General features: G+C 39.9%; 2 protein-coding genes across 3 annotated transcripts in view; both read right to left on the bottom strand.

Annotated features, from left to right (window-relative positions):
• Window positions 1–162: 162 nt before the first annotated feature.
• On the bottom strand, window positions 163–13,811 carry LOC307252327 (uncharacterized protein). Its single transcript, XM_080029970.1, has 5 exons — window positions 13,693–13,811; window positions 11,538–12,039; window positions 6,465–6,629; window positions 3,530–3,654; window positions 163–3,183 (listed from the first exon to the last, which is right to left on the bottom strand). Exons 2-5 carry the CDS (start codon window positions 11,997–11,999, stop codon window positions 1,143–1,145), a joined length of 2,793 nt encoding a protein of 930 aa, XP_079886096.1. The 5' UTR covers window positions 12,000–12,039; window positions 13,693–13,811; the 3' UTR covers window positions 163–1,142.
• A 413-nt stretch (window positions 13,812–14,224) lies between these two features.
• myom2a (myomesin 2a) overlaps window positions 14,225–22,590 on the bottom strand; it is a 37,019-nt gene continuing 28,653 nt past the window's right edge. For both annotated transcript variants that reach the window (XM_080030005.1, XM_080030004.1), the window contains 12 exons: window positions 22,308–22,452; window positions 20,770–20,829; window positions 20,505–20,572; window positions 20,117–20,230; window positions 19,604–19,691; window positions 19,471–19,509; window positions 18,550–18,655; window positions 17,156–17,319; window positions 16,742–16,778; window positions 16,614–16,636; window positions 16,082–16,137; window positions 14,225–15,709 (listed from right to left, as the gene is read on the bottom strand). In XM_080030005.1, coding sequence (XP_079886131.1) covers window positions 15,158–15,709; window positions 16,082–16,137; window positions 16,614–16,636; window positions 16,742–16,778; window positions 17,156–17,319; window positions 18,550–18,655; window positions 19,471–19,509; window positions 19,604–19,691; window positions 20,117–20,230; window positions 20,505–20,572; window positions 20,770–20,829; window positions 22,308–22,452 — 1,452 coding nt within the window. In that variant the 3' untranslated portion in view covers window positions 14,225–15,157. The remainder of the gene's footprint in view (window positions 15,710–16,081; window positions 16,138–16,613; window positions 16,637–16,741; window positions 16,779–17,155; window positions 17,320–18,549; window positions 18,656–19,470; window positions 19,510–19,603; window positions 19,692–20,116; window positions 20,231–20,504; window positions 20,573–20,769; window positions 20,830–22,307; window positions 22,453–22,590) is intronic.

The raw sequence follows: 22,590 nt of genomic DNA, 5'->3' as shown, positions 1-22,590 counted from the left end.
TTGGGGACGCTGATGTTATTGTCTTGTTTTCTCTGAGAGGTACTGAAATTTGATCTTATACAATATTTTTTTTTCAGCTGAACTTTAAATACCTTGACACACAAAAATGAACAAATCAAGTAAAATCATGAATGTGATTTCAAAGCGTGAGTTAGTTTAACATAGTCTGCCTTTATTTACAGTGCATAGGTCAGATGAATTATCGGTGGGTGAAGTCGCACAAATGTACATGTGACAGAAAAAGTGTCAGTGTCCTTTACAAAAATATTTTTTTGAATGAAAAATAAAATAGAAAACTATCCCACCTCAAGGTCCAATCAGTTGCTTTTCTAAACTTTTCCACTTGTCATGGATTTGTTTGTGTTCAAACATTTCTGAGCACTTCAAAGGCATGAACCCTTAAGTGCTTTGAGTTATTTTTTAAATGTAAACTGGTCAAACTTGATTTTGTCAGAAGCTACAGAGCAGATACTCATTAGACCTTGAGGTAAAGAACAATACACTTCGCCTCTCTTCAAAAAACAACTTCCTAACCGTGCAGTTAAAGGTGGAGTCAGCGATTCTGACTGTGTATTAACACTGGATTTTTTTTCCAGCGCACACACAGTACTGACGGATGGTGAGGAGATATTCACTGATTTTGACAAAAGTTATATAGAAAACAAGCTTTCTCCAGAATCCCTGACTGCACCTTTAACTATCATTAAAATAAAAACAAATATTCAATATAAAAACATTATGCATTTTCGACCATTTGTACAATTCAACTCATATGATAGAATAATCCCCCTCCCCCCCAACAACAAGCGCTACTGTTTTTACATAGACAATGCTTTAACTTCATTGGTAAACAACTGACTTACCTGTATTCATTTACCCTGCTTCCCAGTAAACCTCCGATAGATCTAATAGAGGTTAATTCAGTAGCAGATACCTGCTACATTACATCTTGTGTTTCTGCATTAGTGGTAAATATCTTCCCTGATAAGATCTCAGCAACATTATTAAACCCGTTGAACGACAAACATAGCATTGGTGACCACATCCAGTGTCATTGTCTTTGTGCGGGAGCCAAAGTAAATCAATAGGAGAACTATGCACTAACTTTGCCTTCATTCCTGAGCGTGGCGTCCTCTTTAACTCTACTTGTTTTTGTTCATCAGACTCCCTACTCGCTGCATGAACCTTCCCAGTTTATTGTCAGTGCCATTTTGTGCCTGATGCGCCGGATAGTCTTGTCTGTTCAGAGAAGCGCTTCTGTCTTTCTCCGAGGGATTCATGCTCGTCAGCTTCACCAGTTTATCCTGAGGAAGACTGTCTGTGTTCAGGAAATATTCAAATCGACTGTAGACTTTCCCTCTTTGCGACGCAGCGGATACCTCGCTGTCCAGAGTGAGAGTGCTGCTGGAGACACTGTCCGGCTCTCCTGCAGCCTTCGACTTCTTCTTGCTGGAGCGCTGGGGAGATAATCTGGGGAATGGAGATTTAGGCTTCGCTGTTTCAGTTGGAGCAACGAGAGAGTTTTGAGAACTGGAGGCGCTCTCGGGTTGACCCTTCTGTGAATGGTCCGATTTGGACGATCTCAGCGAGGCCTTTCTCTGGAGCGACTTCTCTTTCTTGGATCCTTTCTTGTCATCTGAGGAAAGCAGCGCTTGTACTTTCTTTCTCAAGGAATTCTTTCGTTTAAAGTTCGGGTCTTCGGCGGACGGTGATGGACTGCCCCTGGCTTCCGCTGCAAGCTGAGGTTCCGGAGTAGCAGGGGTTGGGCTCCGTGGGACAGTTTGCACTTCGCTGGATGTCGATTTCTTTCTTTCTCTTGGAGCTGACAGGCCGGTGCTGTTGGTCACTTTACCCACAGAACCCTGCTTTCGTCTGGTCTGGTCCTGGGGCTGCGATTCTACGGGTGAGACCGGTTTGACCGTTTTCTCGTTTTTAGGAATCTCCTCGTTTGGAGCTTTGAACGCAGTCTCCGAGCTGTTGACCCGTGACCCCTCTTTCTCCTCGGGGATTCCGGTCAGCGACTCCATGGCTCTTGGGAGCTGCATACCGCTGGGCTGCAGATGCGAGAGCTTGAGCGACGGATCGTTTAGCTTCATTTCTAAATCGGCCGCTGAGGAGGTCTTGGAGAGGGGCTCGTGCCAGTCGTACGCCTGCGTCGGCTTTCGATCTGGGACGTTGTTGACGTCGTAGTGAGAGGCAGAGCGTTTGCCGTCGCTGAGTATCTGCTCTCGTTTGACGCCTTGGTTATTCGTCTCGCTGTCTTTCTGGTTGGCCGGTTCCGGGCTGTGACCGTTTGGTGTGTTTTGCTCTAAATGCTCTGCCACGCTCTGCCTCATTTCTAGACTCCTTAATGAAGACACAGCTTTGAGTCTCTCGGGGGTCTGATAGGCAGAGCGCAGCGCCTCTTGACTGTGTCTGAAGTGGGTGTACTCCTGCAGACTCAGCCTCTTCTGCCGCATTTCTTCGACTCTGGACATCATATCCCGCGACCTGCTGTGGATCTGCTGCGTGTGATGCTCGTTTAAGCCCGTGTAGCTGCTGTACGGGGAGGCCATCGGTGACAGCGCGTCGCACGACGCATCTAGAGGCACACCGTCGTCGCTTAGATACGTGTCCATCTTCCACTTGTGTAAGGAAGTTTCAGAGTTGAACGGAATCGTATTCTGGTCCGCTCCGTAACGACTCAGGTGCCTAAGGTGATGCGAAGACATCCTATTGGTTGGCTGCATGTCGCCGCCTCCCGCCCTCATGTTAAATCCACTCCTGTCCGGCGCCAGAGGAATATCTTTGGTCCCCATCCTCAGCCGAGTCATGGAGTTCAAATTCTGCAGTTCTCCGCTATAACTGTATCCTCGTAACATATTCCCCATGTCGTTACAGTGACTCTGATGCAGCCTATCCTGGACGCTCAGGCCTCTTGTCATCATGGCGGTGTTGTTATATCTGTCGTCAGGAAAGCCGCGCATCATTCTGGTTCTCATGTCCATGTGGGGGAGTGGAACCTGGTTTTGGCCCTGAGCACTGTCTCTCAGGTACTGGGCGGATAACTTCTCCTTGCACTGAACCGGAGCGACCAGGGAGCGAGCGTACAGCCGGCGAAACTCCTCGTCATAAGAGCCGACCAGCTGACCGGTGACCACCAGGACCATGCTGAGGTTGATCTTCTCAAACGTCCATGTGTAGCTGGAAAAGAAAATGGCGACACATTAGTCATCAGAAGGGATGACACTTTGGTATATTTTAGCCTTATAAGGCCTATTATTAAAGGCTTTTGCTCTATCCTTGGCTACAGTGTATGCGAGTGTGCCTGAAGTAAGCCTCCATACAGCCAATTAGATACTAAACAGGTCTTAAAAAATGTGTCAAATACAATGGATTATGTGTTATTTTACCGATCAATACATGTTTTAGTTAAGCTTACAGTTACCACCATACACAACACAAACATCTTCATTAATATCACATTTGTGGGAGCAAAAATAGGACATTCAAGGCTCTTATTGTTATGTAATTATCGGTAGAAACTCACCTGTACGTTCCATACAACACTGTTCGACAGTCCACCAGAATAAACTTCTGCTGCAGACCTCCACTGAACTTCATCCCGGACTGACACTGGTACAGCTGCCCCTGGACGATACGCACTCGGATGTTCTGATGGAGAGACAAGCAGACAGACACCAGGTTAGAACTACTTCAGCCACTTTTCAGTTACTTTTTTTTCTTGAATTATTTCTTGTTTTTGCTCTATTGTCATTCCTGTTCTTGTTTTTGTGTGTTTTTCTTCCTTTCTATGCACACTACATGTATGTTTGTTTGTGGTTATTCGGAAACTGATAAATAAAAAGTAAGCAAAAGTCCTCCTGGAGAATATAAGTCTAATGAACAACACTTATAACACCTTTCACTAACTCCTGATATTCTAGACAAATATATCCAAAACTATGAGACTCAAAAAGCATTACACCAGAAACTGGAATGTGACGCCGCCTGTTTGAAACAACAACTCACGCCTTTACAGGAAACTGCTTAGCTTAATTACACAGAATGTATTTAGCAGAAGCATTATGATGATACTTGTTAGGGTGAACTGGTTTGGTAGCTTGTGTTAGCTTATTATCTATCAGCAAGTGACTGTTTACATGATGTTATTGATTTAGGAATCCACTTTTCAGATCATGTAATGGAGTCTGTAACAAGTGGCATACTTTAGAGGGATAACAGTTTTATGTAAAACAGTTGTATGTGCATAGTTTTTAGGTCTTTCCTGCAGTATTTAAAAAAGCTGTCAACTTCCTGTCAACTACACTTATAGTATACTATCTATTAATTAGGTTTATGCACTAAATTGCATGTAGTAATCACACAATTAAAACACTTAAGACCGGACTGAAATATCTCAACATCTCTCGGGGATGGATTGACCGTTACCCAGAAGAGGAAATCTGACTTTTTAATCGCCCCTAGAATTTTCTGCTTTTATTTGGTTTATCTTGTTTATGCAGAAGCTTTTTATTTCTTTTCCTACTGTATTCTAGTCTGAACTTCATGACCTTGTCTTTCAACTTTTAACAAATGACATAAAACAATCTGTTTTGTGTCCTAATAATATATATCTTTTACATTATGTATTTGATTTGACTAGATTTGATGTATTCATGTGGAGTGAGGTGGGCGGGGGTAAGCAGATTACAAAACAAAGTAATTATGGGATATTAGAAAAGTAGAGAAGCATTTGTTTCCGTTTCCATTGCTAGCAGCTTGAACATGCACACACACAGACACACAAAAGCACACACACCCTTTGTAATAGTCGACAAGATCGAACCTGTGCCTCAGTTTTTTTTTTCTAAGGCTGGTATTTTGATGTGGCTACTGGCTAGGCAATTCGCACACAAAGATCACAAAGCAGTCGCAGTGTTTCACTGGGATGACTTGTTGTTTGCACTGTTCTAAACGTCGTCCCTGATGCCGTTTAACAGGAAAATCCAGCCTAGCTAACACAGCTGTCCTATACTGCTGCTCTGCTGCACTTTGTCTCGGTTACACAGTGGTGACAGGTAGATACGCAGAGGGAGAATACTGGTAAATGACCGCATTTCTTCGCAAGGGTGCGGAGCAAATGTCAGAGATAATCCCAGTGAATGCTGCTGCCAATAGCAGAAAGGTCATGCCACAGGCAAAGATTCCTATGGGAGGGAAGGAGGCTGCCATGGAAAACAAATCTACACACATAGGCTTTAATTGAAGGAGTGGAAAGTCGGTAAAGTGTCTGTGATAGATAAGAAGAAGCAACAATTAAACCCTGAGCAAGTGATTTCTAAATCTTGATAGTATCCTCCCAAACTTTTCCATATCGAGCGCCAGATGAAATGAAAATGGAAGAAATAATTAGACAAGAGGGAGTCGGTAAACGTCGGCCTGTTCTCACTTGTATTGCTGAGGTCGGCTAAATGAATGAATGGTGAGTGATTTTAGTTGATGTTGTGTTCAGGGGGTTAGAATAAAAGTGAGGATATAAAAAAGGTTTTTGTTTACATTCAACATCTTCTCACAAAAACACCTCGTGTGCATCCTTTGAGTCTAACAAACGTGTTGTTGCCCCTGTAAACTCTAATTCACAAAATCTAATCAAATTAGTTGCATGAAGCATCTTAGTAAAGCATCTTAAAAGCGTTAGGCATATTTATTAATCCAAATTAAAGATATTTTCATTTAAGTTTGATTAACTTTACAGAAATGTTGGTTTAGATGAGGCGGGCTATGCTCTGGTTCTTATTACGCAATAATTCCTTTGAACCAATCCCGGCAGTTCTCTGTCCGAACCTTCTATAAAAACAATAACTGTTGCCTTAGAGACCGTGATACACTTCAAGTTGAAGTAGTTTATTTTCATTATATTGAAGGTCAGACGACAATAGAAAAACATTTAGTTAGCACTCCCAGAGACATAAAAACATTTAACATCAACTAAGAGACATTAAATAATAGATAAGACACTTAGTAATAAACAGTAAACAACAATCTAAACTTCACACTATATTACACCTCATTACTTATTATTATTGATGCTGCTACTTATTTTTATATTTTACTTACTTATGGTTTCTTATCTTTATTTACTTTATCTGCTATGTGACTGTTGAGGAACCAAGCCTAAGAATTTTTCTCTTGTGTACTGTACAATAAGATGTAGTAAAAGCGATTCTGATTCTGATAAACTACGTAAATACAGAGTGTGTAGGTTTCTGACCTTGAAGTCCAGTATGTTGATGCCCACCCTGCGTGGTTGCGGGTTCAAATCAGACCCGTGGACCTTTACTGCAGGTCATCCCCCCTCTCTCTCCCTCTCTGTCTCCCCATGTCAACTCTGTACTATCTGATAAAGCTTGAAAATGCCCCAAAAATAATCTCTCTAAAAAAAACAGTAAACTATGTAAATACAGAGTTTGTAGGTTCCTCACCTTGAAGTCCTGTATGTTGATGCCCACCCTGCGTGTCATGGAGAGGAAGCTCTTGTAGTGGGATACGTCCAACAGGATGTAAACCACCACGCCTCTCAGCGTGGCGCTGATCAACTCTTTGAAAATGTCCACGTCGGTGAAAACGTCCATCGCTATGGCAATAACCTGGAGACAAATCAGACAGAAGGTTAATGTAATATAGATAAGAGGACAGGAAGTATTCAGATCATTTAGTTCAGTGAGAGTAGTAATACAACTGGAAATACTCAATTGCAAGGAAAAGTCCTGCATTCAAAACCGCACAAAAGTAGTATGTCAGTATTTTCAAAGTAAAAGTCCTAATGTTGCAGTGAAGTGTTGCTGATAACCACTTGTCCTTGAGTGAATGATCCTAATAACACTCCAGCATTGTGAATGAATAAATGCATGAATGTGGATATGAATGTGGAATACAGAATCTGTATCTGTATTAGGGTCTTTGCATGCATACTGCAGAGGGCTCTTACACATACACTTTAAGTTTAAACCACTAAAATTGTCTCATAAGATCTCTTTTAAGATATTTCAAGTTTAAGATTTCATAATTTAAGACATTTTGTAGTAGAATATTGTTACAGTGGAATATAGTCACAAGTCATAATGTGTAATTTTTTGTAAAATGGTAAATGGACTTGACTTCTATAGCGCTTTTTAGCCGATTTTCTCAGCCCCAAAGCACTTTACAATTCTTACCACATTCACCCATTCATACACACACACTCATACACCCATGAATGATTGTAAGATTTTAAAGTGAACCCGTGTTTTTCTGGCCTGATATAAAGCTTCATCAGGTGAATTATTAAAAAGACACATTGCAGCACGAGCAGATTGTATCAGATATGAATATGTAAACTATAAAAGGAATGTTCCCTAAGAAATACACAAAACAATCATGTCTGAAATCAGGTCTGAGAGGAAGCAGAATGAATGGCATTTGTCTTGATAACCATCAGACTGGATTTTACTTTTTCAGTTACAACTAAATCCCTGTTTGTAGCACATGATTACATGGAGCCGTGCATATTAAAGACCTACTTCACCAGTGGGAATATGAAGGTGTATTGAACTCTGAGATCCTATGTAGTATAAATGTGCAAACATTTTAGAAATCCTAGCCTGAGAAAAGGCAGAAAGAGTGTTTTACATAGGATCTCAGAGTTCAATACACCTTCATTTTCCCACAGATGAAGTAGGTCTTTAAGCTCTGGCTGTACATTGTGGATATAGGCCTACAGTATGTCATGCACACTCAGACAAAGACACACACCCTACTTTACATTTCTGCAGTATTCCCTTTGAGCTGTGAAGACGCTGAGACAGCAGTTTAACATCCAGAAGAAACAGTCAAGCCGAGACATGTCGAAGTGAAACACGACCTTCAAGCTAACCTTTTCCGTTCTCATTTCACAGTTGAAGAATTATCTTTACTTCATGTCTGTTGAGGCTGAGAAGTGTGTGTGTGTGTGTGTGTGTGTGTGTGTGTGTGCTTGTTTGAGTGTGTGTGTGTGTGTGTGTGTGTGTGTGTGTGTGTGGAGTAACGTGTCACCTATTATTTTATAGGTTAACTTGTTTAAAAATCGTGCTGTGACAAGATCTTTTTGCCATTTAATCTTGTAAATGTAATAATGACTAATAATAATTTGCCTCAGGTGCTCAGTTTTACATCTAAGTCAATTATCTCCCAACTGCAAGTCACTGCTGTAAATGTATAAGCTGTTAGATGTCAGTTTTATCTGATCTAATCTAATATTTACATTATTCTGGCAAACTCTGCTGTCTGATGAAGGTTTATTACAACCTCAATATTCAGCGTGTAAGTACGGTGGTTTCTTAAAATGAAAAATTGTTACTGCTGCTCTATATATAAAGTTCCTATATTGTTATTCAATAGCGATTAAAGGTGTGCCACTACCACTACCTTAAAACCCTATAATACAGGGCCGGTAGTTTCAAGGAATTAGGAAGTTACATTTTTATTTGCTTATCGTCTTAAATCCAAAATTAAGAATAGACTTTGATGCTGGGACTGAGAGGGTGTTGTAACTCACACTAATATCAAATGGAGATTCACAGGTTACTGTTGGTTTAATGGGGCGTTGAGATGCTATTAACACCCTCACTGGCCCGACCGCAGTTCACCTGACATCCACCTTTTTGTCCAGACAAATATTGACATCCATGTTTAATCTGCTCTGCAAATTAACTTATGTGTTAACAGACCCTTTTTAAATTTAACATTTTTAATTAACTTGTTCTGCAGTTGTTTTACTTTGACCCATGTGGACTCTATTATTTGTTTAATAGATTTATTCTTCTTATTCTCTTATTGATAATCCCAACAAGCTGTTTTTAAATAGCCTTGGGCTTTTATCTACACGCTTTCACATGTTTGACATTTAAAAAAAACGTTTGAGTGAGTAACATTAAGGTAAAAGTCCTTACTGCATGTCTTCCCCCCCTCTCTCACTCCCTCTCTCTCTCTCTCTCTCTCTCTCTTTCTCTCTCTCTCTCTTTCTCTCTCTGTCTCTCTCTCTCTCTCTCTCTGTAAAAAAAAATATATATATATATATAAAAAAAATCTAGTTTAGCAAGAAAATTATGGTTGTATTATTCCAAAGGGTAGCTGCAGGGCACGGCTGCTCTGACCATATACAGAATAAGAGTGGGAGGATCAGTGGATCAGTGGCTCAGTTGTAACATGTGCAAACTAACACACGTGTCTGCCAGTCAGCTCCACAGGCTCCTACATGATGGGCTGAGCTGGATGACGTAGATCCATACTTTGAGATGTTGTTTCTGCATGTTTCATTTGAATGGATCATTAAAGATGTTCCACATTACACCTTTATTTTCTCTTTGAAAATTGCCATGTTTTTTTTTAGCATCTTTAGGGCATTTCAAATGTTAGTCATGGAGGATGTAACATCTTAGTACTAGATGGTAGCTTTACTTTATTATTTTAGATATATATTATACTTTATAGTGCTGCACAATTTGTTGAAATTTTGCGATTGAGAATATGGTGCCCTGCAAAATATTACAATTTGCTAAATATCACAAATATATGGTATTGTGAGTCTTTTTCCTTGGTTTTCATGGAAAATGCAGAGCTTATTGATGACTTTAAATATGTATTTCTCCATTTCAAACATAAAGATATTAAGTAACATTGAAAATACTTAAATAAATTATGCATGTACACTAGCCTACTGTTTTCTAAAATAACTTAAAAGTTTGAAAATAAATGCATTCCTCCAAAGTGCAAAGACAGAAGCAGTGTGGCAATTCTGATAACTTACTTCAACTTCCCTATACACCCTAATTTAAATAAATTTGCTCTACTTTTTTGTTCTTTAATTTAAATCTCCTTGTTTCTTGTTTCCACTTGTGTGTTCATTATAAACTGTTTTATGTTGCATTGTTGGAGGGAGCCCCAGAATCAAGATTGTCCTTGGCAACGACTGCTGCTGTAATAAAATCATTTGAAAGTGAGCTACAAACTCCCCTGCAGTAAATGATTATTCTGCAATAATTGGTTTGAGATGTTTCTGTGGTGAAGGTTTGTTCTGACATGAAAACTCTTCACTGTTTCCACCCACTGCAGCAGCAAGGAAATCTAAATAGCTATTGCAAAGTGTGTAGGGTGGTCTGATCCCCCGTCTCCCCGTCTCCCCGCCACATGTCCAAGTGTCCCTGGGCAAAGAGACACTGAACCCAGAATTGCTCCCGATAGTAAACTTGCACCCTGTGTGGTAGCTGCTGCTATCGGTGTAGGAATGTGTGTGTGAATGGGTGAATGTGTACAAAACAATGTAAAGCGCTTTGAGTCTGTGAAAAACCAGGGAAAAGTGCTATATAAGTGGAGTCCATTTACCATTCACAAGCAACTATTTACAGCCACCCTTTCAAGACAATTTCTTGACTTTCCAGGTCTTCCGGACTGACTTTGGTAAGAGGAAACCAGGGTTCAATTCCCAGTCAACGTGGATAAAGGCCAGTGAGGTCCCTTAGGCAAGACCCTTAATGCTTTAAATAAGTGTAAACTTCTTCCCACTCCTTTTCGGACATGTTGTTACAATCATCAAGTGTTTGTCATTCATTTATCTAATTATGCTTTCTATTTTGTGTAACATCATAATTTTCTGTATGACATTTTCTGTCAAAACAAACCCCAATTCTGATGAATGGATTGAGAATTATTGATCCTTTAAGTAAAAATCATCTTCAGAACCACCTCCATGAGTTATAATTCAATCACAAAGAAGATGGGGTGTATCTGTGTCGTGATACTGCAGGAACAGCCTGAGGAGGAGTCTGTCTGTGGCTCAACCCTTTGAGGGAATGAATGACAAACTTCTCTGTCACACTCACGTAACACAGCATGACATGAGCATTGTTTTTGTGCAGAGAAATATGTGGTGATGAGTTTCTCGCTCTGTGCACAACGCCTTTCATTGTGTATGTGTCTGTGTCTGTGCTATTGATTAACTGTTGTCTCTGTACTATGTTCGTCGATGGATTAAAATACAGCTCTGGGAAATATTAAGAGACCACTCAAAATGACCAGTGAGCTGTTACTACAACATCTGGTGTTAATACACAGCCCTAGGCTCTGTAAACTGGTATGTAAACAAAGGGTATGTAAACGAAGCGGCACACCATAGATATAAACATGTCTATTTACAGAGCCTATGTGTCAGGTAGCGGAATCGAGAGGAGATATTCACAAAAAGTGATTTTGACGACAAACATCGCTGACTCTACCTTGATGTCAAGTATAGAAGAATTAGGAGTGGTCTCTTAATTCCTTCCAGAGCTGTGTGAAGCCTAAGTGTGTTATTGTGTGTGAAACATGACAATGAATCATACCCATGTATTGTCATTCATTGAAAAGGGATTCTTTTAAAGGCTTGTTCTATTGATTATTGAGACGGGTATGAATCATTTTGGACATGCCACTTTTTGTTCAAATGTAAATAAAAGCTGAAAAAAAATAAAAATTAAAAATGTTATGTTATATGTTTTCCTCACCAGTCTGGCCTCCTGGATCTGCTTGCGCACCACGTCTTTAATACTCGGTGTGTTCTCTCTGGGCGGGTGGAACAGCAGACTGATGCTTGTCTCCGCCCCCTCCAGCCCCACCTCGGGCCAGCCCATGTCCAGATCCGGCACCTCATCGTCGGATTCCGTGGGGAAATACGTGGACGGTTTATCCTCATCCGGGACCTCTTTCTTCCCATCACCAACACCAACAACAAGAACCTCATCTTCAACCTCCGGAAGTTCTGCATTTTCCAAAATAAAGAGTATCTCCTCTTCGGACAGGAGATGGCTGATGTGCTCTGCTCTGAGGAACTCCTCGTAGGCGTCTTTGCCTCCGCACAGCAGCGCGTAGATGGCCAGGCGGTAGGATTCCTTATAGTGCGGCTGGACGTACAGAGGAGTCTCGTCTTCTTTCAGCGAAGACACACAGGACAGATCATCGGACGTCATGATGGATACGCCCCTCTGAGTTTCTATCTTTTTTTTTTACCTTCAGAGGAACAAGGTGTGTGATTGTTAACTACAATGAAACCGATTTATATGAAGCAAAACACACCAGAACCAATGCAGTTTTCACCTATTATGCAAAATGTATTTAATATTAATATGGGTCCCTGGTTTTATAGACTCAAAAAGTTTTAATAAAAAACACCCACTGTCTTTTTCTCTACCTTCCTGAAAACCTGTGTTCAAAAACCATGTTTAGATTTCCCCCATATGATGTCACATGGGGGGAAGACCAACCTAATTACCAACCTAATTAAGAACTACCCACCACCTGTGATAAACACACCCCCAGATACCCCAGATTAAGTGCCAATCAGAACAGACTGGGCTTTTTGGAAGGCGGGACTTAAAGAGAAAGGCCGTAAAACGGACCGTTTAAGACAGAGGCTGAAAATAAGAGGTTTAGCAATGGGACTGTGTGAAATGCAAAAGTTTTTTTTGGACACTACACTATGAAAACTGTTTATAGTAGAGACCCAAATTACAACTTTGAACCTGAAAATGAGCAAAATACGTGACCTTTAATGTATTTATTTATTTTGTCATTTTTGCTTTTAATTAGACAGATTTTAGAGTGACAGAGTTGAAATGGGGCAAAGAAGGGAAGACATGCAGAGAACTGATCCGGGCAGGAATCGAACCTAGGTCTGCTACAAGGCCTGGGCCCGGGGGGGTGACACTCTTACCACTGCGCCACAAGCACCCCTACCTTTAATGTATTTTTATGACTAAGCTATGGCACTTTAAGTTGCCTTGTGTCTGAGTTGTGCTATATAGATAAACTTGACTTGCCCTGGACAACTCATGGACAGGGAAACAAGCTGCTTACATATGTGAAGAAACCTGTCCATCAGGTGTGAGTGTTGGGGAGCAGTTAATCACGCGACATGTAATTATATTAGTAGCTGAACTACATTTTGCAGCAGTTCAACAACATTCATATTTGCATGGTCATTCAATTAGTTAAATTACTTCATTTGTCTTTTTTGTTTTGGTACCTACTGAAACTACAACAGCACATGTCTGGGCCATAAAGGAAAGGACTGCATTTGTATCTACATTTTACCAATGCTTTTCAATTTGAACCCCCATTGACAAGTATGGGGTTCAAACAAAAAGGTGAGATTTATTAAATTTCTGCTGAGAAGTCCAGATGGGAATGTTTTATTTAGGTTTAGGTCTTAATCAGCTTCCAGGGAGCTGGATTGTCAGCTCACCTGTGAAATATTTGGTTATTGTTTTTTTCATATTTTTTGTTTATTTATTAACACATTTTGTTTTTGGATTTATGAGGAACAAATTGGCACTTTTTTAGTTTTTGTTATAAACTTAAAGGATTTTCTGCTGGCATGTGGCCTATTTTGTACTTTATTGTGTTATTATTGAAATCACATGTACATTGTAATTTTGATCATTTTAAACAAAGTAGTTTAAACTACTTTTTCTTAGTAGCTTTAGTTGACCAAGCTAGATGTTACCCTAGCTTAGCTGGAGTTCAACTTCTTTCATTAAGTCATTGGTATAGCTTCCCCAACACTATGAGATATACCTACAGTTACATAAACAGCAACAGGCATGTGGCGCCTTCTTAAACATTACGATTATGAACTGAATAAACAACTTAAAAGACACCTACTTCATGACGGGTGAGAATAAATCCAGGTTTCCGTGTAAAAATCCCCAAGTGAAACTCAGTGCAGTCAGCCTGTCTCTGCTGCTCTAAGGTGTGGAGTGGATTTGAAGTGGGAATGCAAACGAATAGCTGGTTGTACCTGCCCTGTGTGTTCTTCTGACAGCACACCTACTGTAACACACGCCCCGCCCACCTCAGCTCACCTGGGACGGCAGGTTTGTTTACCTGTCCCAACACAATATGTTCTACATATTTTAACTTCACCTAATTATTACATTGCTCAATCAGTTTGGAAAAAATGGTCAAACTAAAGAATTTAATAAATTCCTTGTAATTACAATATCCAGAGAATGTTATTACAATATCAGTCAGGACATTTGATTACATTTTTGATTTAATTATTACATTGTTTTGATCAAGTTAAGTGCCAAAATCGTTACATTTTCAGGAGTGTTACATTACTTGGTGCTACACGCGTCTTGTGAGAGGCTGCGGGGAAAAGTTTACTCAGAAAGAAAGACAACAGAAGGAGGTTGAGAAGTCAATTTATTGTCATCATGAAAGTTTTGGGGGACACAGACAGACAGACAGACAGACAGACACACACACAGACAGACAGACAGACCTCTCTGGCTTAGAGACCAGGGTAAAAACGTATTCACCAACTGACTTCATTAGGATCTCCAAACGTAACCATCCCAGAGCGAAAAAAAAAACTAAATAATAATGTGGTGTTACCCCAGCTCTGTACCTGCTAACTCCCCAGTCATCCACCTTAAAGGATCATTCTGCTTTTTAACAACTTTCCACCGTTTTGGCCATCATTTTTACCTCGCCAGGGTAGGTGCACAAACCTCATCTAAACCACTGTATTCTCAGATAACATACCGCTACGGGCAGAAATATAACTGCCTCCATTTAAGTTGCAATAAACAGGTATTCTCCTTTACGATCCAATGATAATGTATACGGGCGTTCCACAGATAGTGCATCGTGGAAGGTGCAGCTTTTTTAAAACACTGAACAGAAACATCTACCCTGGTCTTTCATTTATATATATTTTTTAACGTTTTTAGCTTTTTTTCCACCAGTTGAATGATATCAAATAACTACTGTATGTTAGTAGCCGCTGTAGGAGTCCCTCTCTCGTAGTTTTTTCATGTGTAAAATGTCCTTAGAAAGGATCGTGAATTTTTGATGCTATTACACATAAACAGTTGAATTAGTGGGGCCCAGCGGCTACATCTACATAAACATTTAGGGCCAGTTTCATAGACATGGATTATGGCTCGACTAAATTCTACTTTCAATGGACAATCTCCATTCAAAATGTCATTTAGTCCAGGACTAGGCTTTATCCATGTCTGTGAAACTGGCCCTTAGAGTAACAGCTAACATGTTTCACACTCATGCTATAAACCAGCACACACGCTTCCCCCCTCACTCCTCGTCACCACATCCCAGCTGATTACTTCCTGGGTGGGGTGGGAGACTTCATGAATCTGGGTGGGGTGGGCGACTTGACACCGCGAGATGGGGTTGGCGATTTCGGGGTTGGAGTTGGAGACTTAGGGACCGGGGTGGGTGATTTGGGCCCGGGGGTAGAAGCCGGGGTAGAGGCCTGGCTCCTGATGGAAGCTGGGGACCTAGGAGGGGTGGGGGTGGGGGCCTTATGGGAGGGGGCAGGGGACTTTGGTGGGACGGGCGTGGAGGCGGGCGTGGCTACGGGCGTTTTGGCGGCGGCGGCGGGAGGCTGTCCCAGTTTGGCCTCTGGGATCTTATCGCCATGCTTGTAGACGCTGACGGTGATTTCGACGAACTCTCCGCCGTACTTGTTCCTCACATTGATGCTGTACTTGCCGGAGTCCTCGGGGGAGACTTTGTTGATGACCAGGGAGGAGAACTTGCCGCCCTCGAAGGTGATGCGGGTGTGCTCGTTGGAGTTGACCTCCTGCTCGTTCTTGAACCAGGTGACCTCGGGGGACGGCTCGCCCCACACGGTGCAGGTCAGGCTCAGAGACTGTTGGGAGAGGGGGGAGAGGAGGGAGGGGAGGGGGTCAGCAAAGGTTAGTATGTATTCACTGAGCAGTGTAGTGTTGATTTTGGAAAGCATTTTTTGATTAAGTCGTAGTTTTTAGATTAAGTTTTTAAATTTTTTTTTTATCCTGCATAGTTTTAGTCGAATACTTTTAGTTTTTGTGACCAGATATTTAGATTTTTTTTTAAATTTTTCATTCATTTTGGAGGTAACAAATAAATAGCGAAATCATAAACAAAGCATAATCCAATATCTAATTTAACTAGTTCATCAGATAAATCTTAAAAATCTTACGCAATGTATAAAAATGTCATCTTTCATATTCTGATCATAGAATTTATGTATAATCCTCACCTTGGCTTCCATGATAGTGACAACATCAGGCAGTCCGCCGACCACTCTGCCACGGTCTGACGAGAGAAAACAAAATGTTATATTAGGACAAATAGGAAAAAAAACATTTCACCGTTTTTGCACTGCAGTGATAGTGTGAGCGCTCTGCCTGTCACAGTGCAAACAAGGGTGAGATGTACGGACGGAGAACGCAAAGGAATGTGAAATTCTTTGAACTTTCTGACGCCATATTCATTCCTACTTCGCCTTTAAAGCAAATAACTTGACTGTGACGTTCGTCTGAGTATTTTGACAATGTTCAAAGAGCCGCTGAGGTCATCTTCAAAAAAAACATCTCTGTGTTTTGGAATGATCTATGTGCGTTGTTTTTTTGTAAATAATGCATGTGTTGTGAAATTGATAAAGATGTGTTTGTAATTTGCAGTGATTTGAGGTCTTAAGGCCACCGTATCAATGTCCCTTAATTGGTAATATTTATGCGTCTAGAAGAATAGCTCAATATCAGTGAAACAATAAATAATGATGTACTCACTCTTCTCTGCAAATGCAGCGGCCCTAAAAGATAAAAAGAAGAAGGTCGGTTTGATTAACATCATATAATTAAAACACAATTTAAAGATGTTGAATTCTCACAAACAGATTTACTGTCAAATAACTTACTTCAGTCTCAGGTACTCCTCATAGGCATCGGTGTACGCTGCAATAAAGAAATAACAATACAGTTATTTAGAAAATAATCTCTCAGGAAAAAAAAAGGAAAAAATTCTGCTGATGCCTTTTTCTGCAGTACAATGATTTAAGTTTAAGTCAGGAAAATTAAATAAGTAAAATACATACACAAAATTCTATGTAAACCCTTCTTGCAGTAATATCATGTAAAATAATAAGAAATTAAGGCTTTTCCTAAATAAAAATAAATAAAAAATATATAGTGTATGTATAAAAAAAAAGATGAATAAAAAAAGAAAACATTGAATATATCTAAATTTAAATGAATACATTCATGAATTAGACATAGGAAGTAAGTTAAATATCATGTTAAAGATATTGAGCTAAAGGTGTTTGTTTAGTTACCCTGTCCGGAGAGGTCGAAGCTCCTGGAGTGGGTCTTGACTCCGTCACAGATCTCGATGGAGTAATGTCCCTTCTCCTTATCGGACGGGTCACAGATCTGCATCCAGGCCATCTCCGCAGTGCCACCGATACGCATCTTCTCAGAGGACGCAATCTTACTCTCCCTGAAGGTTTAAATATAACACCATAATAGTAAGTAAGTAAGTAAGTAAGTAAGTAAGTAAGTAAGTAAGTAAGTAAGTAAGTAAGTAAGTAAGTAAGTAAGTAAGTAAGTAAGTAAGTAAGTAAGTAAGTAAGTAAGTAAGTAAGTAAGTAAGTAAGTAAGTAAGTAAAATGTATTTATAAAAGCACATTTATAACAGTTCGCACCGACCAAAGTGATGTACACAGTTCATTCAGTAGGTAAAACCATTTTATAATAAATCAGCTGAGGTATGTTTGCTCTTGGCAGCTGAGAGAGAAAACACCTGCCCTGATGTGACTTCTGCATTGACCTTTTTTTTTTTTTTAGCTCTGATGTGATTCACTGTTGGTTTATTTGAAGTACTTCAAGTGTGTATAAGGCTTGAGGGAGTGCACCAAATACAGGGCTGTATGCACAGTGTGTGTGTGTGTGTAGTACATGCCTTAGTTAATGTGGGAAGAAAATTGTTAACATTATAATCTACCTTGAAACGAGCCTCAAGCGATGGTCGATATCTCTAAAATCCCTATAATATCATATGTTGTTCTTGAAGTGATTTTTGTAAATATTTTTTGCACCTTATTGTCAAGCACAGTGTTGAAAGGGGGATTTAAAATGGGGGAGACATGCAGAAAACTCTGCAACAAGGGCTCAATGGTAAGTTGAGTGTTTTTGACATGAATGGATGAAGTGCTAGTGTCTGGTTGCAAACATCACTGTACTATGTTCTTATCATTTGCATAAAATAATAATAATAATCTCTGATAATAGTCAGAGAGCTGGCAAAATGCTGTTTCATCTCAGCTGTTAAAGTAAATATTTGAATATTTCCTGAACACTTGTAACGCTCTAGGTGGAGTCAGATCAAGCCTGTCATTAAACTATACTTGTGTATTGCTTGCTGTACACCTTTCTACCACAGTCTATGTATACGTTTAATTTATTTGTCTTAGTAGTATGTCTGACTGTTAGTGTATAATGTTTATTGTAAAAATTAAATCCAGGTGTTAAAATAATTTGTTTAAAATAAAATAAAATAAAATAAAATAAAATAAAATAAAATAAAATAAAATAAAATAAAATAAAATAAAATAAAATAAAATAAAATAAAATAAAATAAAATAAAATAAAATAAAATAAAATAAAATAAAATAAAATAAAATAAAATAATAATTTAAAAAAATATATAATAATAATAATAAAACCGTACTTGTGTTTCCATACGGTCTTCATCTCCTCTGTGTAGTAGTTCATGTAGCATTGCAGTCTGATGCCCTCTGGAGTACACTGCAGCACCAGGTCAGAGGCAGACGCACCTGACGACAGCAAAACACACAGTCAAGTTAGGGCAAAATACACTGGAAATAAATGAGATGTTTTCTGTGCAATCAACCTGCTTCTAACAGTTCTAACATAGTCACCCAACAAGTCTAAAACTGTACAGGAAAAACCCATCAGTTATTTGGGGTTTGGGGACATTTTAGCATAAAACATTAATTGAGTGATCCAGTGACAAAGCCAGTGCAAAATATTGAATGCCTTTTTAAGAATTTTTAAAGATCTGTTGTAACCCTGTTTCTATATCCCATCGTTTAGCTTTAGTTAAAGACCTACTTCACCGGTGGAAATATGAAAGTGTTTTGAACTCTGAGATCCTATGTAGTATAAATGTGCAAACATTTTAGAAATCGGTTCATCCTAGCGTGACAAAAGGCAGAAAGAGTGTTTTATGGTCTCACTGTCTAACCCTACATTTTCCCATGTGTGACATCAAACATGGTAAAAACCTCATTAATTATATTATAATAGTGGTTTTATAATGATAGAACACTGGTTCCGTATGGGTGAAGTATTCCTTTAAAAGGTTAAAATCGCAACAAATAATTTTTTTGGACGGGGTGCAGTATGACAGTTTGAGCCTTCAGGCTAAAAACAAGACACCAGAGGAATTCACTGCAAACCCTGAAGACTAACCTTTCTCTAAATGCAAATCACGTCTGCACCTGATGTTACGTTTACAAACCCAGTTGAACAAATTCATCACATTCTGTCAATCACACTGTATACATAACACAAGGAGGAGGAGGAGCCAGAGTTTGACATGATGTATAAATCAGCTGATCAGACTCACCAGCATTCTTGGCCAGGGCATTGATGATGTCATCAAACACTGCAAAACAAAGCAAGAAAGACATGAACATATATTATGACTGTTTATAGTAAAAAGTAAGTAGGTGACATTCTTCTAAACAGTGATAAAGTACCTTGTCCTGAGATGTCGAAGGCAGACGTGTCCTTTCCTCTGTCGTCACTGAGCACGGCCTTGAAGACACCCTGATCCTTTCTGGAGAACTGGAGAAAACAATTATCATTATTATCATTATTATTATAATAAATAAATAAATTAACAAGCAGCTAGCCTGTAACATGCACATTTCAGACACATTAAATAAACTGTAAGAAACATAGAAACCCATTACAAAATAAATAAGATACTGTCACTAGTTTATACATTTGTAAAATACTTGTTTTTCTTGTTTTTATATTTTATTTATCTATTTATTTATTTAGTTTTAAATTATTGTTTTTTCCTCATAGTAGAACTGTGTGCATTTCTCTACTTTTGTCATTTTCTAAGAGCCGGATCATGACAGCAGTTACTGTATATAATTCCAACAAGTCCCTACCAGTTAAAAAACAACTTACATTTAATTATTATGATATTATGGTGTGTGTGTGTGTGTGTGTGTGTGTGTGTGTGTGTGTGTGTGTGTTACCTGAGGGATGGCGAGAGCGCAGGCTCCAGACAGAACGTTGGGAGGAGTTTCTGGAACGAGCTCATCGTCCTCTTTGTACCAGTGGAAAGATGTCTCCTTCTTCACATTCGCCACCTGATAGACACAGACACAGTGGGATTAATATGATAGATAGATAGATAGACAGACAGACAGACAGACAGACAGACAAACAGACAGACAGACAGACAAACAGACAGACAGACAGACAGACAGAGAGATAGATAGATAGATAGACAGACAGACAGACAGACAGACAGACAGACAGACAGACAGACAGACAGACAGACAGACAGACAGACAGACAGACAGACAGACAGACAGACAGACAGACAGAGAATGGTGAAAATGTGAGGGATTTAAACTCTACCTTGCAGGCGAGCATGACGGTGCAATCCTCAGTGACAGTGAAGTACAGATACTCAGAGAAATGTGGACCTGAAAGGACAAAGTGGAAACACTTTATTAATTAGGACATTAACAGTAGTACCAACATAAAGAGGAACAAGGCTCTGCCAAGGCAATGTGGTATTTTAAAATCGCATAAAAATTAACTATGCTTAATATGTGTGTGTGTGTGTGTGTGTGTGTGTGTGTGTGTGTGTGTGTGTGTGTGTGTGTGTGTGTGTAGGTACCTTGCTTCCTGATGTGCTCTTTCCTCTGGAACTCAGCCTCCCTCAGTGCAACTTTGAAAACTGAAACAGATAAAACCAAACAGGGTCACGATCCATTAAGTGTTCAACATGTTCAACATTAAGTTTTACAATCTGCTGGAAAGTAAAATAAATGTCCTACTCTTTTTTCTTAATATTGTTAAGTATACCATGTTTATTGCTAAAATAACGTTATAGTAGTTTTATTTTAAAGATTTTTTTGTGGCATTTTCAAGCTTTATTAGATAGCACAGAGTTGAAATGGGGAGACAGACAGAGACAGAGGTGGGCTGACCTGCAGTAAAGGTCCATGGGTCGGATTTAAACGCGCGACCACTGCAACGAAGGCCGGAGCCAATATGGTACGCGCTCTATCCACTATGCCACCGGAGCACCCCATGTTAAAATCGTTTTAAATGATCAATAAGCTACTTAGGGTGTATTCACACATGGAAAGTCCGTTAGTTCACTTGCTTTGGTCCAGACCAAATAGAATTTAGATTTTTTTTGTTTGGTGTGGTCCACTTTCATATTGCCCCTTTTGCAAGTGAACCAGCATTACGAAGCAAAACCACACGTGATCTGAGATCATTCATTCATTGGACAGACATTCTGGGGTGGAGAGAAGCAGGAAGAACGAAGTAAAAACTGCGAATTTATCATTGATATAATATGGAGTTAAAAATAATAAAAAGGCCTACATCTAGCCTATAAATAAAGAAGAAAAACATCAAATTATTGTTGTTTCATATGGTTATAATATGTAGCCCCATGTCAATGCCACGTTATGTGGCTTGTAGCCTACGATGTGAAACATAATTTTTACTGTATTTTTGCTGCTGGACGCGCAGCTCGCGTGAAGAATAGGCTCAAGCTGAAACACAGCTGATTAAACTGTATATCAGCTGGGTGTCAGTTCGGCGCAGTTCAGCTCCAAACTGACACGGGGACAGTATTGACGGTCCCGTTGGGAAGAAAAATAAAAACACACACTTCTTGCAAAGCGCAGCGTGAACCTGTTGGCACTGTAGGCTACGGGAGACGCTCCTCTTCATCTGATCGCTGAACACATCAGCATGTGTACGCGTCATTATCAACTGTAATATTTTCGCTCGGGGCTCCCGGTCAAACCACAACTAATCTTCCTAACAATGGCGACAACAACACTTTCCCATAATGTGAAGCTGATGGCGATTTATTAAAAAATAACATAAAGAAAAGGCGCAGTGCTTCCTGCAATTGGGTCGGATCGAGTCCGGCCAAATTCACACCACAAACGAACTGCAGCAGAGTGCGTTTTGAATCGCATCGAGACCACCTCTTCAGCTGGGTCTCGGACCGTTTGTTTGGTCCGCCCCCGAGTGCGATTGCTGTATTCACACCTGTCTGAAAGATGCGCACCGAAGGCGGAAGTGCACCTGAGTTCGTTTCAACCGAACTAAACATGGCATGTGTGAATACACCCTTAGTGAGCCAGACTAAGTTTTAATATCAGATATGTGAGAGTGCATTATCCTCACCGTCTCCCACCAGCACCAGTGAGCTCTGGTTCTTGGCCTTTCCGTCGGTGATCTGGACGGTGTACGTTCCCTCGTTGGCTCTGGTGAAAAGCTCCACCGTCATCTGGATGATTCCTGTGTTCACGTCGTGGCTGATCTTGTGTCCCTGAGGTTAAATTAGAAAGAAAAGATTTATAACGACAGAAGAAATGTTCAAATGTGAGCATGTCTGACTTATTGACTTATTCTTGATTCATATCTAGACCTTACAGCATACAGTATATATTTACTGTACATAGGAAAC

The sequence above is a fragment of the Ammodytes marinus genome (genome assembly GCF_949987685.1).
Source record: "Ammodytes marinus genome assembly, chromosome: 6".
In the NCBI taxonomy this organism is placed as follows: domain Eukaryota; kingdom Metazoa; phylum Chordata; class Actinopteri; order Uranoscopiformes; family Ammodytidae; genus Ammodytes; species Ammodytes marinus.
Note: the sequence above shows the minus strand (reverse complement) of the source record. Positions and strands in the feature narration are given on the sequence as shown.